Source organism: Meleagris gallopavo, chromosome 10 (genome assembly GCF_905368555.1).
Source record: "Meleagris gallopavo chromosome 10, MGAL_WU_HG_1.1, whole genome shotgun sequence".
NCBI classification, from domain to species: Eukaryota; Metazoa; Chordata; class Aves; order Galliformes; family Phasianidae; genus Meleagris; species Meleagris gallopavo.
The window spans coordinates 26,152,175-26,171,817 of NC_139413.1; the positions used below are offsets into that span (position 1 = coordinate 26,152,175).

Genomic DNA, 19,643 nt, shown 5'->3' on the forward strand with positions numbered 1-19,643 from the left:
AGTCAGCACTCAAAAACATCTGGGAATTTTTTTTAAAGAAACAATGCACTTCCTGCCTTATACTTTATGGAAAAGCAATTGTTGCCATTTCCAAAGTACCCATTGTTAAGAGAGAAGCTTTACAAGTTCAGGGACATAATTAAAGACAATGAAAGTTGATGGGAATAAAATGAAAAAAACCACCATAACAAGAAGAGTCTAACAAGCAAGAGAATAACTGTGACATACTGCTATATCATAGCATACAGCAAAGGGTACAATAAAATATGTCAATTGAAAATGTGTAAAAAGAAAAAAAAACAGTTGGAGACCAGTGTATTGTGAACAATAAATATTCATATATTTTAACATATCAATTTTAATATACAACTCATATGTAAAAATGAGGTTCACTGACTCCAAATACATAACAAATGTACAGACTGTACAGTGACAGATGCTTAGGCTTGTCTGGCGCTCTACCAGCATTTTTAACTTGTCACACTCAACACACACAGCAACTTCAGCAGATTTTCCATAAACTTCTTTATCATCAGAAATGTAGCCTTTATCTCTCCCTAAAGTAGTACCAAGGCTTGCAAGGAAAACACAAGGAGTGTATGGAGTCCACAAAGGAAACAGCCATTCATACTGACTTTGTTAGAGCTTAAGAGAACAGAGTTCACCAAAGCTGTATGCTTTGTGTAGCTTTAGACAAAAGACTTACACAGAGATTTGCCCACACTTCTTGCATGATCCTTATATGCCATTCTCCCCTTGTAATACTTACATTTTACAGTTGCATTTTTACAGTATTACTATCAGGTTCATATTGTCCAATTTTAAAATCAGGACTGTACTCATAGCAGAGCTGTAAAAATCTGTATTCCATTGGATATGTAATCTGTAAGCTGTGATAGCAGAAAGTACCAACACAAGATTTTGCAGAGGTATTATCTAACGTTACTTGTGTTACTTGAGACCTGGCAAACAGCATTTTGCTAAATTCTCAAATTAAATCGTATTCAAACTGAACCAAGACATGAAATGTCAAAGCTTAAAAGTTCTAAAAATCTCAACTGCAAGTTGACCAGCGTTGTAATTTTAGGTCCTGCTGATAGGCTTAGCCATTTTCAATTCAGGCACTTTGTATGAGGATAAGTTGGAGGCACATGAAGCATGAAAGAGTCTAGTAAATACACAATGGCACAGCCTTCTAAGCAATTGCACATCGAATCACTTGGCCATGCCAAATATCACTTGAGTCCTGCTTCAGTCTTTGCAGCAGAATGACAAATCCATCACATGCTGCCCCAAATGGAGGAGAAGCCTGTCACTGTTTGAGTTTGACTGAGAAATCAAAGTTTGAGTCACTCAGGATTCTGACAGCATGCTCTGAGCTGCAGACCTTGCCATATTTACCCCATTTGTTGCAATTTGCTGACAAATGTTTATCACACAAATGAAAAGAAGGGAAATAACCACCATGTCATCAGCTGTTCCAAGTGTTCTACAGAGAGGCCCAGGCATCGTGTCAAAAGGAGACGATAAGCATATGATTGTTCCAAAGGAGCAGACAACAACTCTTAGGAAAAAAATGCACATGAGACCACTCCAGGTGAAGATTCCTCGCAAGGCAAGAGTCAGGAACAACGGCATGTCATAGAGGTAATCTGCAAACTAAACATGCAGATGAGTTAAGCTCTGCTCCGTTCTGATCCATGCAGTTCTTTTGGTTGCACGAGTCTTTAAGCACTTCTAGATTCAAATCTCTTGAATGCAAAAACTTTCTGTGCTGTCCCAGTTCACCAAGGCAGGTCAGTTATTTTGCAGTATCTACAGGCACACTCCTAAGGCAATCCTCACTTCCCCAGCACTTTGCATAGAGTATTATGCTTGACACTTTTGGAAACTGGTCCTTAATGGCTGACTTGAGTATACATGCTCTCTTTAAAGTCTGACATCAAGTGTATGCTATCAGTACATGAAAAAGAGGCCTCAAGTCTCACTTTAGTGTGGATGGGAACCTGAGTCATTATCAGAATCATTCCTGCTCATTAATACTAATTTGCTGGGTTGGAAAATAACATTCTCAAGCACAGTGCTTAGTTTAGTCCACAGATTAAAACAGACTCCACAGTCCTGTTTGGGCCCCCCACGGGGATTTGACAGGATGGGAAGATTTGCTTTGGTGGTATTCTGCACGCTGTCAAGAATGGGTCTCATGTGCCTCCAGCCTGCATCTTTCACATCACTTCCAGTACCTGTCACGTCCCTACACCATCTGGGATTCCAGCTTTAATGAAGTACAGAGCCAGTGTAGACTGTTTGAATTTGGCAATACCTCAGTAAAAAAAAAAAAAACAGCTGCTTTCTAAGCTGGGATCTGCTTTGGAACAAAAGACTTAGATGTAATTTAATCTCCTGGAGTTCAAATATGAGTTCAAATGTGGAAGTTTTACACTGACTCTCTCTAATTCTGCTTCACTTCCTAAGAGTCATCTTGCACTGCCTTCTCTTTCCTGCTAGGATGACTGCAGAGTGATTTCTCTGAGCTAGAAACTCTTGAGAAGCACCATTACTAGAAGATGCTGACTCCAGCAGCGAATGTTAAGACCTCCCTTATAATATCATCAGTGAGTGTATAAAAAGATAATTCACATACTGAGACAAACCAGCTTTCATTGTTGAGTCTCTTGCAATCCTCTGTGTGTTATGCAGTGCTAACTACATAAATGTAGATTCAGAAATACTTACGGGTCGAGGTTGCCCTGAGAAACGCTTGTTGTACGCTCTAATGTCGTGAACAATCTGTTTACTTGGCTTATCGTGTAGCTTTTCACAAGAGATGTTAACCAGAACCACCACCTTCATAAGAAAAGAATACAGGCATTACCACTGTGTATTTTAATCTTCAGTATAAAGGATAGTGTTTTGTAGCACGTCTCTTCATAGGCTCTCTATTACGAATTGACCTTTGTACAGTTCCAGCAGTTCCACAACAGCAAGAACATCTTCCTTTTATGACCTGCATCCAAACTGCCAGTACAGCAGGCAGGCTCTGGCAGCGGTCAAAGGAGATGAGGGAGTCCCATGTCCTATATTGCTTTTTACGGAATGTTATGCCAGAGATTCAATAAACTATACAAAAGTAAAATGCCAGAGGCCTGTTTAATATTTGTTGCCTGATAAGATGTGTCAAATTATAAATGTGATTGGCTGCAGAGCATTCAATTGTAAGTGAGTTTTGAAATGCAATGGAAAATTAGAGGATGAATAAAGTTGATCCTAAGAGCTCAAGCTTGTCATTTTCTATTTATCGCAATGCAGATGTATGCAGGGGAGATGTCTTACCTTCTGTCTGCAGAGAGGGCAGATTATTGCTCCTAACCAAGGACTATGTTTCCAGTATGTAATTAGACAAGAGCCTACAGAAAAAAAAGTTAAGATGCATGGAGTATATTCGAGGATATTTAATGTTTATAAAAAGTTATCAGAATTAATACGCGTTCTTTCTACATTTGACTGCAGAAATGAATGTCATTCTTTGCTTTCATTTTAAGATGTGGTTTTACTCTGCAAACTGTAAAAACGGAGCTGTAGATCTGTGTTGCTATATACAGCAACATGGAACTTCCCCCTAACAAAGACTCTGAGTATCTTAGTATCTCATTCTTTCAGCTTCCTTGATTGTGGATGAAGCACTCGGGAATACAAGTGCCCTTCCAGTATGTGTACATATATGTATACACTGCACAGTGCTATGTGTACACTGTGGAAGAATTAATTAATGCATTCTTTTTGATTTACCAGAACAACTGCTAACTAATTTCCAAATGCAGTGCCATCTTAACACCAAGCTCTCAGGTGTTGAAGAGGGCAGAGTCTGAGGACACTAACATTAGCCTGTGCATGTACCTGATAGCAGTGCTTGACATACATGAATATCAGTGCTGGTACTAATAGCAAAAACAACAAAACAGAAATAGCATCTAATCAGAAGTAGCACAGCTTGACTTTCAGCTCCCAGTTCAGTGTGACAGTCAAGAAAACGTATCTCTTAACATGTAAACTGATCAAATTTGACAAAGATCACAGTGAAAGCAGCAGTGGAACACTGTGTTGCCATTTTGTTGGAATTGTTTTATTGGATTGAACAATGGTGTTTGTTTTTGAAAAAAACAACTAGTAAGTAGCTTAAGAAGTATTACAACAGGAAGTCTTCAGGAGCCCTTACTGCAGCATTTTCTGTACCCAGACTTTCTTTTGCACTGTCATTGAAAAGAAGGATTTTAGAGTCCAAAGTCAAGTATAAAAAATGTCCATGCTGTCAGTTACCTCCTAAGGAGGACATTCCTATATTAGGGATGATACATTTGCCCTAAGGATATTTTCATGAACCTTGCTCTGACTTGTGCATTGTATTTTTATTTGAGTGCAAGGTTTTTCTTTCTGGCTCTTCTAGTTTGTTTGCACAGACAGAAGTTAGCTGGGCACACGGCTGCATTTATATCTAAATCCTCATGTGGTATGTATAAACTCAGTCTGGCAACCAGCTTCAAGCCTTTGATTGAACTTTTGCATTTGACAGCCATCATGCCTGACTTCAGGAACTGCTTTGACCCTCTGGGTCCAGATCCTGTATCATGATCCACACAATTGTGCCTGTACTCAGTCCCAGTGATGACAACGGGGTACTAATGGATCTCATAGTTCTTTGAGGGCTTTAAAAATAGAACTGCGTGGAAATTAAAATTTGCTACATGCAAAATCCTGTGTTTAGTGGAACAGGAAGGGAAGGACTCCTCTGAAGTTGACCTATTTGTGCTTCAGTGCATTTTTCATAAAATGGGCAAAATCCTGTTTTAATCTAGCCTGCTACACAACCTTCTGAGGGAGTCCATAGGTTTTTCTAAAATACCTTTGAGGTTTTTGTTAATTAGAAAAAAATAATATTGCACAAGGATCATTTTTCAATTGAACTTCCTGAGCATATGGTTCAAACTGAAGCTGAAAAGGAAAACTTCAGGACAAACTGTATGAATTACTACTAATAATAAAATCAATTTTTTTTTTTTTTTTTATAAGCCCATACTAATCTTCTTTAAAAGCTCTGGCTTGACCACATTTTTTAAATAAAACTTTTACCGGAGTGGAATTTATTAAAAGCGCTCAGCATTACCTTAGCTCTGTTCCATGGGGCATTGGGAGAAGTTTTATTACTGATTTCAGTCACCACAGACTTAAATCTATGCAGAATGGTTTTGATAAGCTCAGTGTAAAATTTTATTGGTTTAAGACATGAAAACAGACATGTTACGCTTCTACTACATCAACGTAGTCAGAGCATGGATAATGCACTGCACTGGAATTTATGCTTCAGAGTGTAAATGATGATGTATTTGGGGATGTAAAGCCTATTTAAATAGATACAACTAATGATAATGTATACCCAGCTTATAGATGGTACTTCTCCACAAATCTCAAAATAAAAATAAAGCCCAAATCATTATGTCTGTATAGTAACTGTTGAGTCACAGCATGAGCCACTGATTGAGCACCTGGGGAAAGGCCCAGTCAGCCCTGGAAGCACAGGTGAAGACAATTCAGCCGTGGGACAGGAAGGGGTGGAGCCTGGCTGCACCTTTTTTAGACCTCATTTAAGGGCTGACTGCCCCTAGGGAAGAGTGATGGGGGAGCTTTCTCTTGTGGAGTCTTTCCTGTTAGCCTGGATCCTTGGACATGGGTGAGTACCTTTCCTTTGTAATACCATTGCATCTATATTAGTCCCTTTGCTGTAATGCTTCTTTGTCACCTTTCCACCGTGCTGACCTTTTTGATTGTAATAATGTCATACTCACAAATGGGAAAGGGAAAACTAACTAGGCCAGAGAAGGAGGAAAATTAATGACATCTCTCATCATGTTTATCTTTGTATTTGAAACTGTAACTTATGCAATATTATTTGAAACACGTTTGGAGGCTATAAGCTTGCTGTTTCTTCTGGAGCAAGTTTTATTTAAACTATCCTTTTCCTGCGTGGTAGGAAACAATGCGTAGTAATAAAAACATGAAAAAAGCTCAAGTATTAAATGGTGTCATGCATGTTGTAGATGGGCCCTACAGTGTGCCTGATCTGTTGTGGTTTCAGAGGACAGAGGTATTAGCAGTGTTGATGAGGGGCTGGTCTGAGAGAGCATTATTTCAATCTAGAAAAAAATGTCACTTCCTCAAGACAAAATTCATTCTTACTGCACCAACAGGTGCAATATAGAGCCTTGTTTTCATTTCTGCTTATGTCTTTTTATAACAGTCTTACATGATGAAGAAAGTGTCAATAGCTTGTAACTATATATTAAACTTGCTATAAGGTCTTTGAAAAGCATAGAAAAGAGCTTTGTTTTTGCCCAGTGCATTTTGATACATTTTGCTGCTGGAGAATCAGATATTACTGACTCCAGCAGTCTGTGTGACCTTCTGCCAGAGTTTACCGATGTTGTGCTGCACAGGAGCACTGAACTACCTTCAGTGGCAGTTTCAACCTTATTAGATCATAAACTCCAGTTCTTTACTGTCACCCCCTGCAGTGGTGACGACAGCATTCAGCAAGGAACTTGATAAGCAGCTGGTAAGGTTGTAAACTTTGCCTGTAAACTCACTGGAGTATGTATGTCAGAGGTCTGAGAGAAACTAAGTTCATTTCCACATACTTGAATACTACCAACTGTTTGGGTTTCTAGGCCTTTTAATTATTCCATGAGTTTGTGTTGTAATCTAACTGTATCTTAGAAAATTGTTACTTTTTGTCTTGTGACTTCCTGGGCATTTGAAAAGTGGCCCCTCATAAGTATGAAGGCAATAAACAGGAAAAGATACTGAATACTAAATTTTCTCCTGGTGATACAAAGATTAAACTTCTCTTGTTATTGGTGAGGGAATTTACTTCAGAAATCATAGAAACATATCCTGAGATGGAAGAGACCCACAAGGATCATTGAATCCAACTCTTGGCACTTTCCAGTACCACCCAAAAATTAAATATGTCTAAGACTGTTGTTTAAAGGCTTCTTAAATGCCAGAAGGCTTGGGGCCATGGGCACTGTCCTGGGCAGCCTGTTCCAGTGCCTGACCACCCTCTGGTGAAGAACCTTTTCCTAACCCAGCTGACCCTCCCCTGACACAGCTGTCAGATCCTGCTGCTGTTACAGAGCAGAGATCAGTGCTGCTTCCTGCTCCCCTTGTGAGAAAAATGTAGGCTGCCATAAAGCCTCTCATCAGCCTCCTCTTCTCTGGGCTGAAAAACCTAGGGACTCAGCTGCTCCTCATAACTTTAGTTATTGGGTAAGTGCTTAGAATGGTTCTTGTGCAGGATTTCATATCTCTGTGGAAAGTGTGCCGCATTTAGTAGCCTTTATAAGCACTGTAATTTCAACTCAGAAGACTTACCACAGAATAGATGTCCACAGTTGGTTTCTACTGGGAGAGTCACTGTTTGGAGACAGATGGGGCAGCTGAAGTCACTGTGATTGCTAGGTTGCTGAACTTGGAGTGATTCCTGAAAGAGAAGTAGTGCAGTCTTCAGTAAATTACTATTGTGATTGACACACTCAGTTCAATAAAATCATTTATTATGAATTAGCAAAGAATCACAGAAGCTTAATGGACATGTTGGCACAACTAATAGTTATCTCAGCAGATAGTGAAAATTAGGCAAGGAAATTATTTCTGTAATCCTACAGAAAGGACTAGTGTCGGAGGTAACTCAAGTCTAGTAGAATGACAAATGACCTCTGGGCAAATATCTTCTGACACAATGTTATCTAAGCTTCATAAGCACTGAAAGTTCTGTATTTTGCTTTCCTATGCAGTACTAATATAGATTAAGTGAATTATTTCAACTGATATAAGCTGTAATAGTTTATGTCAGCTGAGGAACTGCTTGGAGTTCCCAACGTGTGTCTGTAAACATATTACATATGTATAGACATCCATATATTACATAAACTGATTAGGTAGCTATGCTATTTCAGTAAAATACTAACACACTTTTCTTTGTGCACATTCCTTTGTCTCACAACAAAGCAAATGTGTTTCTGATCATGTAACAGATCTTGAGTTGAGGGAAACCCAACATTCCCAGACTGTAGCTGATGGAAATTGTGAGCAGCACTCTTGCCCTCTGCAACCTCAACAAGTTAAAACTACTTGTGTATTTTGTATTAGAATGTGTTGTACAGCAATTAACATGCTATATGATTCCTAGGGGATGAATGGTTATAACTTTTCCAGATGATTCATCTTCTGCTGACTTAACGTGGGCAAGTCTACAGAGCAGAGTTTGTGCTATTCAGAAAATGGGAAAATTGAATGTTACTGTGTTGCTGTATGATACCAGTTCTGCTGAAGTAAGCTCCTCATCAGCCAAGTGTTGAGAAGCTCTGTGCTCAGAGCATGAAAGTTAGGGCTTTATGAATTACAGCAGGGAAACAGGCAGTGATCCTCTGATAGTGACACCCAATGAAGAATGTCTGCATATACAGATGAAGAAAAATCATTTGAATGTCAATAAGAAAAGACTTTCATTGTCTTGTAATCTTTCTCTTACTAAATGAAGCAATGTGGGAAACTTGTCCAGCTCTCGTGATGTGACTGACAGGTGTTAGGTTCCATGAGAAGAAATAGGCATTTCTTTATAAAGATAACTAAGCAGTGACTGTGCTTATTATGGATGCTGTAAATTTCTGAATCCAAGAGGTACCGGGCATCGAGTGCTGCTAAATACAAAGGTGGTACTGCTGACTGAGGAAGTTAGTGAACAGTACATTGCTAGAGAATGAAAGAGTATTCTGGGGAAGCTTCATAAAACTGCCTCTTTCTTTATTCTTTTGTAAATATCCACTGCAGCACAGAGGGCTAAGTTGGCTGGTGTGACCTGGTAGGACACTTACAGAAATCAAGTGTTTTGGGTCACCTTCAACAAAGATGTCAGTGCCTTATGCTTGTCCCAAGTAGATAGGCTAGGAAAAACAAGTTGAATCTTTCATTATTTGAATAGATTTTGTGCAAATAATCAGTTTTCTGATGTATTTAGCTCAAATGATTGAATCTGTGTTTGAGATGGCTTTGTGCTGATTATAAGAGGACTGTCCAGATGGACCTGAGAGAAGACAGTCAATATCTGATACAGACATTTGTGCCAGAATAAATTTCCCCCTTCCAAAATCACGAGCCAGCCTTGGAACACTTCAATTGAAGACTGAATTAGAGATTGAAGCAGTGATTATAGCAGCTAGCATTTTGTGTCTTGTGCCTGTTAGTTCATGACGGCACTAAATAGTTGTAACAAAATACAATGTTTAGTGTGACTGGGCCCAAAATAAAAGACTTCTAGGGATCTTCCTCTCATACACTAATTCAACATGTAATCCAGAAACAGCAGAATTAAAACTGTCACTTCTGCTAACATTTTAGGCAGCTTTAGGTTCTGCTATAATCAGATCTTCGTGTTTATATTCTTTTGTGAGCACCACAGGTGTTTTGGCTGTTGGGGTCGAACTCTCCATGGAAGTACCTGACCAGAGCTCAGGTTTTGAAGCCCTTCAAAACAGAAGTTCCCTGTGTGTGTGACAGAGTCAATTTTTCTAGGGGGAAGGAGAGGGCAGGGGAAGGAAGAGGTAGTATCAAATTTGGATACAGCTTTTGGCTAAAATAAAAAGTGAGCATTTCAGAAAACTCTGGTAGATCAAAATCAAGCCTGTATTACTAACATGTTGTCACTAGACTTGGTACAGTTTCATACTTGTATGTAAGAGAAAAACACGAAATCACAGTAATCATATAGTTGATTATAACGCCAGAAGCTCCTAGGTGTAAAGACTTTACTTCTGCAATACAGCTCAGCTCACTGTATCTTTCAGTTTTCCCACAGCAATGTTTCACGGAGTCAGCATGTCTGAAAACAAGGAATTTAAGTGGAAAAAAGCAATTAACAGAACTGCTTCCTGTGATAGGTGAGCAGTTGCTCCTTGCCTCGGTTACAGGACAACTGAGATGATCAGTGGTGATACATTGGACACTTCATTATTTGACAAAAAATATTAAATCAGATCACAAGTAAAATAAGAATAAGATGTTTTACAAAGAAGAATTTACCTGTGCACACTTTCCAAAAGTAATTTAATGATTAAAAATAATACTTCAATGATTTATGTATAACCATTATAATAAACACTTCCTGCCTTGGTTCAGAAGATGCACATAAAATTTAGCTTACCATTCCTCTTTGCAGAATTGTTTGAGAGGAGCTCAGTAAGTTGTGCCAGCTGTCAGTGTTATGGTGTGGAATCATTCATGCAGACCTGCTGGGTGTCATTGTCAATTATTAACTTACTTGCCTGATGGCAAGAGTCTCTCAAATGTTCTAAATAAGGTTATGAAGGAAATGTGAGGGGGTTTTTTGTTCCCTTCAATAAAGCAAGTCTGCTTTAAAAAAAAATAAAAAGAAAACAGGGGTCTCCTGGGGAAAACAAACAAAAGCAACTCTAAATTTTCCTCCCAGAAGATATTTAAAATGAACAAAAAGATACCTGAATGCAATAAAAATATTGCATTACTATTTTTAAATATTAACTGGATCAAGGGCATGCTACAGGTATTTTGATAACCTGAAAAAATAGCAGCCTATCAATGGTGTGGACAAACGATTAACTGTAGTACTATTGTGAAAGAGGCTTAAAACTTGCCAGACACTTGCGATACTTTGGTATTGCAGAAGTGCAGAATTAGATTGAGTAACACAGTATCATCCAATGAAGCAAGTAAAATGTAGAAATTAAGCAGATCTAACTTGTTACAATACTTTTGGTTTATCAGCATATATACTTCATAAGGTATTTATTCTTTGTCATGCTCTGCAGCCTTTAAGAAAGGCTTGATTTCTACAGATATTCTCCAATTTACTGAAGCAAAATTAATAAGGAAAGGCCTTGGTTTTGTGCAGCATTTACCACTCTGATCCTGATTCAAGAAGGCACTGAAGCACGTGCCTAATTTTAGCCCTTAAGTAACACATAACCTCTTATGGAGAGGTTGAGTGGGAGTCAGTAATATTGGAGTAGAAATAAACTTGGTACAAAAATAATGCCTCTGGCATTCCTGTTGAAGCATTGATAAGCTAAACAAAACACTTTTCAAAGACTAATAACCGGATGGGATTTGTAGCATAAACAATGCTCCTTGTTAGTCACCAGTCCCTAGGGCATCTTCCTCACTCTGTTAGAGATAAATTGGCAACAAATGAAATACTGTATGTGATTTCCTGCCCTGGGTATGCATGCATGCTTGCATGACAGTGTGATAGCTGTCATTTAGTATTTATCTAAGTATGTATACAAATCTACAGTGTGATTTAATTACTTGTTGAAGGTGCCAGACTAACAGATGCAGAAGCCAGAGCTGTTGCTTCTTCCAGAGAACTGACATGGGGTGAGTAGTGGCATCCTTTCCAGGCTGTTCTACTAAGGTGCTTCACCACAGTGGACTCCCCAAGTATCTGAATGTATCTCATTTTCTCCAACCTTTTCCCAGCTGCTCTTCTCTGCTCAGCATATTAAATCCATAAAGGCTGATAACAAGAATGTCAGTTAGTTCTTGGAAAGTCTTTTTTTTTTTTTTCAGACAGGAAGGTTATTCACTGGAAAATCAGTTTGAACACACTGAATTATTTTTGCTAGCTCACACAAGTATTTCATTACAACTTACTAAAGAAAGGGTTGGGATTGTTTTAATACCAAAATTCCCTTTGACAAAATAATAGCAAAAAGACTGGACTTCCCATAAGGGTGAAATAAACCCAGATCTCCTTTTACCTGCCAAAAGCTGTATGCATTTGTGCAATGTCTCTTGCAGTTGCTTATTTCCTTACAGACAGGCTGTTCTTGGAAACTGGATGATAAAAGCTGCATTGTTTCAATAAGCAGGATTTTGTCTTCATTTTTTAATAGCACTCAACCTATTATTCCTTAGTTACCATTAGAGTTCAAGTGGTCAGGTAGTTCCATCAGAGTCAACAGTTGGCTTCAGTTGGTCTGTTCATGCCAAGCCCTGTATTACTGCATTATTAATTCATAGTTTCCCACATAAAACTTCCTATTCTACTTCCCAACTCAAGTTGGGACTGAGACATAAAAAGATGTGAAATAGCATTTCCTGGCAGAATTTTGGAGCAGAGCCTATGGAATGACATTTGACACAAAGTAAGGGGTTCAAGGCTGAGATGGAATTCTGCATTATGAACTCCCAGTGCGTCCCATCTGTGGCCTAACTCCATTCTGGGAAGTAAGAGTGGTGAATGCTGGCTGCTGGATAAACAATATGTAGACAGTGTTACAGTGTTCTGCTGAAATGAAGATCCAGGCTATCAGAGCTGCTTTTAACATGGCTCCTAAGCAAGAGGAAAGCATGTCAGACTAGCTGTCACTGAATTGCATCAGGAAAGCAAGGGAGAAATCTTTCAAAATGGAAACACAAGAGTATGACTAGAAAATTCAGTGTATTGTAACTTTTATCTTAAAAGAATGATCCAGTAGCTTTGTTGGAAATGCTAACTGAAATAGTTGTAACTGCTCTGCTACTGCTGAAGAGTGAACAATCTGGTAAAAAGAAGCTCTATCCACCTGCTGCAGGAGTTGGATTTCACTCTGCAATACAGAACCTTAAAATCTGAATAAAAATGTGTTCAAGACATTCAGACAAATTGAAGCTCATTTTACAAGGGAAAAAATGACTTCAGTATAAATATTAAAGGAAATTTGAACTCATTTTTAACTCATACCTGCTAACTTGCTGTATTCAATGTGCTGTGATGAGCAACAGAACAGTTCATGTTATGCTTTACATATCCTGCCCTGTTCAGCTGTGGTTGGGTTTGGGACATTTGTGTCACTTGCTATCAAGTGATAGCTATGATATTTTCACCAAGTGTATTTTGTTTTGAACACAGTTCTCTTACTCAACTAGAGAGTACTATTTGAATACTCCATTTTTAAAGCACATTTTTTAGTGAATTATTTATAACAATGTGTATAGATGTTAAGAACAGTTAAACAGAATGGAAACAAACAGGTTATTAACTTTTTATTCAGCTAATCTTGAATAGTGATGATAATGCTTCCAAATAGTAAGTAATACAGAACATAGTTTTGAAAATAATTGTTTTGAGAGATCCAATATTTTATCATAATTGGTTTGTGAGTGCAAAACTGTATGCCAGTACCCTGCCAGAAAATCAGTCTAAAAAGATTGCTGCTTGTGACCTTGTCCACTGTACACACATACACACAAAAGATAAGAGTACCAAAATAGAAGTGCAGATATGTGTGAAAAAGTAAACAAAATGCCCAAAATAGGAAAGAGCAGATTGACAAATGTTAGGAAAACAACTGAGGAAGGTAGAGAGCATGGTGGGAAGGGAGGCCACAACGAAAAAGTGAGGTTCCATTGGGAAGTAATAATGTTAGAGAGGTGTAACTTCATTCTGCTGAAGTTGCTGCTCATGATAGCCCCCGATTCTGAGATATTTTCCTGAGAAGATGGAGGTAGGCCATTCCTTAAAGATCTTAACCATTTTTTTTTTCTCCCTCTGGCATGAAGCAAAGATACAATTAGTTTTCTACCTCTGACTTTGTTCCCAGAGTAGTTTTTTATGGAATTTTGGGAGATATTAGGACTTTTGCTTCTGTGGCATTATCTCCATGCCTTTTCAACCACTTCTTGCTTGGGGGTTATTGAACACTAAAGCAGATATTATCTGTCTCTCACTACATTCATCTTTTCTATTTCTTTAAGGAGTGATCATGTCAGGTCTCAGTATAGTGTTCCTTGTCCTCTTGACTCTGCAAAGTGAATTTCCTCTCTCATTTCTCCCACTGCAAGGGAGAAATGAGAAAAGAAATTCAAGGAAATTCAAAGGAAAGGGCCTCAAGTGGAGAAAGTATTTCCAACAAATATGAAAGTATTTGAAAGGCACTTATTCCATTGTGGAAATATATCTACCTTTCAGAAAAGCTCAAATACAAGACTCCTTTGAAGAATATACACATTAAAAAATATATTAAATTTAAGAAATACTTAAAACATCCAGAATTCCTGATGTTTTTAATGAGTGCATTATAATGCTTTTCATCCCCTGTAACAGACAAAAATCTTTTGAAGTATTTTACAAAATAGATACTTCAGTTACATAATAAATAAAAAAAATTTACATTCATACTAATTACATTGCTCCTATTTCTGAGGGCATAATTGACCTGGAAAGTACTGTAGAGCATTTTCAAAGAAAAATCTTCTTCAAACACCTGAGATACATCAACATAGTAGCACAGTCAGTCATGCTGATTAACTGTATCATCAGCAAAACAGGTGTAAGGTCTGTATTGTGTATCTTCCTTCCCCTCATAAGGGAGTCACAGATAACAGAACCTCCTGCCCTCATCAAAAGTCACACAAGTGCATAGACCTGTAGCTTAATGGTTGGCTACCCTGGTCAGCATTTCAGTCATCAGTACTGCCTCTTTTTTCAGTTTGTTTGATTTGGTTTTGTTTTTCCCTTCTTTTAATCTCCTCTGAATGCTTGTTTTGTTGTTTTTTTTTTTTTTTTTCCAGCTAGAAATAAGGAAGTAAGCCAGACAGTGGTAAGGTTGTCTTCATACTTCCCTTTCTCTGGGAGTTGCTACTCTTGTAAAATGCAATTAATGGTGAGATTGCAAAGCAATAATGAAATGCGCTGCTTACCCATTCCCTAAACCAGTGCCCCAGAGGAGTAAGTGATAGATTGGTATGACTATTCCAGCTGACATAGGTCTCTTTGGTAACTTTATAACAAACTGTCAGGCCATGGGGGAGCAGCAGTGATCACAAGACACACAGCACAGGGTGCCAGTGGCCTGCAGTTCTGTTTATTGAGCAATCAGGACACCTACCTGTGCAAGACCAGCGAGGTACTGATAAAAATTTTCTGTCAGTCCAATGAGTTTACATTAGAATAATATGCATTTTCTTCATATCTATGATTTTTAGGTGTTCAGTTATGCTGAAGATATATTTATGTTTATTACACTAGCTTCTAGACTGGCCACATTTTGAGGATTAACAGAGAGCAAGTGCTTTTTTTTTTTAATGGAAATACTAAACACGTGCATTATAAAGAGAGCTTGATTGAGAAGGCAGCAGGATATATATATACCAGAAAAATTATGACAGCACATGAAGAAACACATGGCCCAAGAAATACAGTAGGCATCAAGACTGACAGATCACTTTCTATTCTGTAATTACTAAATACATGTATTTTGGTAAGAGGTTAGTTAATATTTTTTGCATCTGAAGCATTCAAATATGCCTTCGCTCCACGGGATATCAAGAACCTTATTTGATGTTTCTGAAGCTTTTGAAAAATGTTAGGTGTAGTGGAAATACTAAGTTATGGCCTGAACAGTGATAGAGCATCTGGTGGGAAGGCAGAGCCAGCACAGGGGAACTCAGGTGCATGCAATGTCTCTGGGTGATTGGAAGGGGTGGTGTAAAGATCCACCCCTTTCCAGACCTCATTTAAGGGTTGCAAGTGGAGGTGAGGGCACCTTTCTTAGGGATCCCTGCCTACTGAGGCCTTCTGTAGGTAAGCAGCTCTTTTCATTTCTCCATCCTTGGCTGCTGCATTTGGGTTTATTCTCATTTGCTGTAGCCAGAGACTTTATCACCCTGCCATTATCCTATTGTAGCATTACAGTAGGGAAGTGCATACTTCGATAAATTGTGTCTGTCAAGCTACTAAATATGATAGGAAAGCTGAGATTTGTTTTTCATTTCGTTCTAATGGCTAGGAATGTGCATGTTACATAACTAGCCACCAAGTGTCACTGTTTGGTATTTTTTATTCCAGTGTCTTTGTTTCTAAGTGCTTAAAATCTGTCCTAGCTGTAGTCCTTTAAGGGTTTTTGAGCAAGAACAAGAATATCTGTTAAACTACAAAAGATATGCTTATTTGCTGTGTGAATCACCAAGACATACTGTCCAAACTAAGCATTCAAATTATTGGAGATACTGTAAATTCCATTGAAAATCAAAGATTTCATTTTTGTCTACTAATTTAAATTACTGTAGGAAAAGCCATTCTTTACCGTTAGGAAAAAGTAGCCCTCTCTAAAAGACTGTCAGATACTTCTGTCAAGAAAGCAAAGGAAGCATCAAAAAGACTGAACATGTTTTAAATAAGTTCTTATTACAAGACGTGATTTATCTTGACTCTAAAATGTAGGTAATAGACATAAGATGTCACGAGACTGAATTACGATACTGGTGTGAGGTGCCAAACTAGATTGGAATGTATTACAGGTCATAGTCTTTTGTCTTGATTGGCACAAAACCAGAATTTGCTGACAGCTTTTCAAGTGTGCTGAAGGTTGCAAAGAAACTTCCAGCTAGGATTAAAAAATAAAACCTAACCACCTCAACTTTGCATAACTTTAAAAGCTTCCCCTTCTTACTACTACACCTACTCCATCATTGAACTCCGAGCATGCCTTGCCCACACTGTGGAGTTCTTGACATGCCTTAGTACAGCTGCAACTGGGAAGATACAAAGTTGCACAAATTTGTATTGCAGTTCTCTGTACAATTACTTATGATTTAAGTGTAACATTCCTTGGAAACACTGTTATTTCAGTGAGCACTCCATCATAGAGTCAGACATCTGAGGAGGGCACAATAGCCACAGAGTATGGTGAGCTAATCTTTTCTGATACAATCCCAGATTATCTAGCCTGTATGTTTTGCCCTCTCTTTGCAGTTAGCATCTGTCCTATAGATTTCAACCAACCTTCCTGTACTATATACAGCCTGTATTACCTTTCCAGTATAGCCATCCCATATGAATAGTTTTTTGATACTTCTGAATGAGAAGCAACCCTGACTTAGGGCTATTAGACCTTGGTAGAATCAGATACTTCCTTTCTGTCTGTACTATACAGCCCTCTAGAGGAAAAGTATTCTCTGCAGTGTTTTCTGTATTTATGGGAGATGACCCTGCTGAAAGTAGAGCGTGTTGTCAGGGCCTTGGGTGCAGTAACAGGTTGTAGTGGCCTCACCTGGTTCCTTTTTCCATACCCTCTGCCCCTGGGACCAGGAATTCTATTTAAACTCAGCCCTGGGCCTTCAGCTCAGTTACAGCTATGCGTAGCTATGGACTTCACTGGGCTGGACTGTGACCTGTGGAATGAATTCCCAGACTGACCTCAAAACTATTTCATCACTGTGCTGATCACGGGACTGTCCCTGACCCTGAGCAGTGAGCAGTGGGTTGCCTTCCTGGCTTCTATACTTGTCTCATCATCACGAGGCACAGTGTACTTGCCTCATCTCTGTGGACTTGCCCTACCACCTGCACTCATGGCTGATGAACCTGCTCAGCTTACCTGCCCTGCTTAAGTACTGTGGCACGGGGCTGGCTTGCTCTTGTCTTTGTGTTCCCTGGAAAGCAGCTGGTAGCTTCTGGTATTCATTGGCATGTGTAGTGTAAATCCAGGAAAGAGGAGCTGCCTGCAGAAACCGTATAAAGAAACTGTGTGAAACGTTGAATATGTAGGAGTGTTTGTGAAATGAACAGGAGGGTGTGGAGAATGATCCATGTATGGGAATTGAGTGGATTGGACTACTGCATAAAGGGGTGAGTATTAGAGTGGTGCAGTATTTCTGCAAAGGGAATGACATACAATATCAGGAGGAAGAAGTAGTAGCTAAATGATGAAGCCTGATGGGCGAGTCAAAAAACAAAAACAGAAATAATAGAATAAAACAAATAATTAAGAAAACAAATGCTCTCAGCAGTACAAACCCTAGTGCAGAAGTCTATGAGTCTTCACCGTTTAAAAAGCAAAACTGACATGAAAACAAAAAAGCCTGTTTTAAATGAGCCTTTTGTGTTGCTGGATGGCTTTAAGAGGGTAAGGTCTCTCTCTACGATTTTAACCTGCTAAAAAAGAATCAATAACAGAGGAGTAAAGTGTGTACATTAAAAAACAGCCGAAAATGTATCTGATATTTTAGGGAATATTCATTGAAGCGTCGTGAAGGAATTCTGAGAGCTTTGTTCACGGATATTTCAGAAGGGAGTTTTAAAACGGATTATGTATTCTACGCGATTTCTGCCTTGAAAGCAGCCGTGAGGCTGGTACAGACGGGCTGACCTACCTACGGCTTGGCCACACACAGCCCTGAGCCAGGCCACCAGCTCCCTGTTGTACCGGGCGGCTTTAGCGGCGGCTGCCATGTTGTGACGGAGCTGCACTTCCCGCGCAGGTGTCACCTGCCACCGGACGGCCACGCATCCACGCCCTGCCCACACACCCGCCGCAACCGACCGCTGAGGTAAACCGCCGCCAAGCGGAGTAGCCCCGCCCACGCGAATACCTCCCCCTCCGTGATTGGTGTGAGCAGCGGCAACCCTGCCCTCTGATTGGTGGCGCCCTCTGCCACTCCCGACGTTTAAAGGCGGGGGCGGGCGCTGACGTGTACGTGCGGAGTGTGCCGTTCCTCCCTCCGCGCGGAGGTGGGCGCGTGGCGGGCGCCGTCACGTCAGCCGCGCGTGGTTCCCGCCGTCAGCGCGCCCCGCACATCGGATGCTTACGCAGCCGCCCTGAGCGGAGGCGGCGGGCGCCGAGAGGAGGCTGACGCCATGGAGGGGAAGGCGGCGGACCCGCTGCTCTGTGACAGCCTCATCCTGTGGGTGAGTGGCGCGGGAGGGCCCGTTCCGTCAGGGCCGCTCGGGCACCTGTTGGGCTCCCGGTGTTGCCGCGGTGACGGAGGGCGGGCCGGGGGCTGAGGAGCCGTGAGGGAGGGGGGGGCCCGGCTGTGAGATCCGGGCCTGCGTCACGAATCGGTGCTTCACGACGGGAAAACGTTCTGTCAGAAATAGCCCTGCGGAGGCGGTGTTATGAATGTCCTGCGGGCCCGAGCAGTGGTTCTTCAGTGTGGAAGCCGCTCTGTGATTAACAGTGATCATCATCAGGAGCGGAAACCCCACAGCTTCGTTCAGTTTGTTCTTTCCAAGTTTCTTTTGTGCCTAATTGTTTAGTATGGCTGCAATATCTAGCTGGGTCTGAAAGGGAATCCTGAGGCAACGTGGAGGAGTCATCTGAGAAGGGTCTGCAGGTCTCTGTTGTAATAAAAGTTTGCATTTGTTTATTTGGCAACAAAATGCTTATGACTTTGTGTTCTGCTGCTGTATCTCCCAGGCTTTTTTCCTCACAATTTGGGCACATTTTATAGTAGGAAACATTCATTGCCTAAAAATGCTATCTGTTAGTTCTGTAACGTGGATGTCATTGAGTTGAATGTTTTGATGATGTTATAGAAGAATGTAATAAAGTTGCATTAAACTACACAAGGGATGTGCATAAATTCCTAAGAAAAATTAACTCAAGTAATATGTGTTAAGATTGTGTTAAGATGTGTTAAGAGCTCACCAGTCTGCTGCAGAAACAATTTTCTAAGTGAAGTAAATAAACTGTTCCTGAATGTGAAGTCAACTGTGGGTAGGAGTGGATGCCCCCATCCCTGGAGGCATTCAAGATCAGGCTGGATGTGGCTCTGGGCAGCCTGGTCTGGTGGTT

At 40.0% G+C, this 19,643-nt stretch overlaps 2 protein-coding genes across 3 annotated transcripts in view; one reads left to right on the forward strand and one right to left on the reverse strand.

The window, feature by feature from the left end:
* Positions 1 to 163: 163 nt before the first annotated feature.
* LOC104912430 (E3 ubiquitin-protein ligase RNF170-like) lies at positions 164 to 18,301 on the reverse strand. The gene is made up of 5 exons (XM_085231094.1): positions 18,227 to 18,301; positions 7,426 to 7,534; positions 3,334 to 3,407; positions 2,737 to 2,847; positions 164 to 1,659 (listed from the first exon to the last, which is right to left on the reverse strand). The coding sequence occupies exons 1-5, from the start codon at positions 18,299 to 18,301 to the stop codon at positions 1,354 to 1,356; spliced, it is 675 nt and encodes a 224-aa protein (XP_085087220.1). The 3' UTR covers positions 164 to 1,353.
* A 202-nt stretch (positions 18,302 to 18,503) lies between these two features.
* The window catches only part of HOOK1 (hook microtubule tethering protein 1), a 53,392-nt gene continuing 52,252 nt past the window's right edge, over positions 18,504 to 19,643 (forward strand). Inside the window, exon 1 of one of the 2 annotated variants that reach the window (XM_085231829.1) lies at positions 18,504 to 18,757. In XM_085231829.1, the coding sequence (XP_085087955.1) occupies positions 18,707 to 18,757 (51 nt within the window). In that variant the 5' untranslated portion in view covers positions 18,504 to 18,706. The remainder of the gene's footprint in view (positions 18,758 to 19,643) is intronic. The other variant, XM_085231828.1, reaches the window with a different exon arrangement.

Excerpts from the sequence above, each read along its gene's own strand:
- LOC104912430 (XM_085231094.1), bottom strand. The coding sequence starts at position 18,301 with ATGGCAGCCGCCGCTAAAGCCGCCCGGTACAACAGGGAGCTGGTGGCC. Across the intron at positions 7,535-18,226 it reads GGGCTGTGTGTGGCCAAGCC|GAATCACTCCAAGTTCAGCA; the intron begins GTAGGTAGGTCA and ends CTTCTCTTTCAG. Across the intron at positions 3,408-7,425 it reads CTGTGGACATCTATTCTGTG|GCTCTTGTCTAATTACATAC; the intron begins GTAAGTCTTCTG and ends TTTTTTCTGTAG.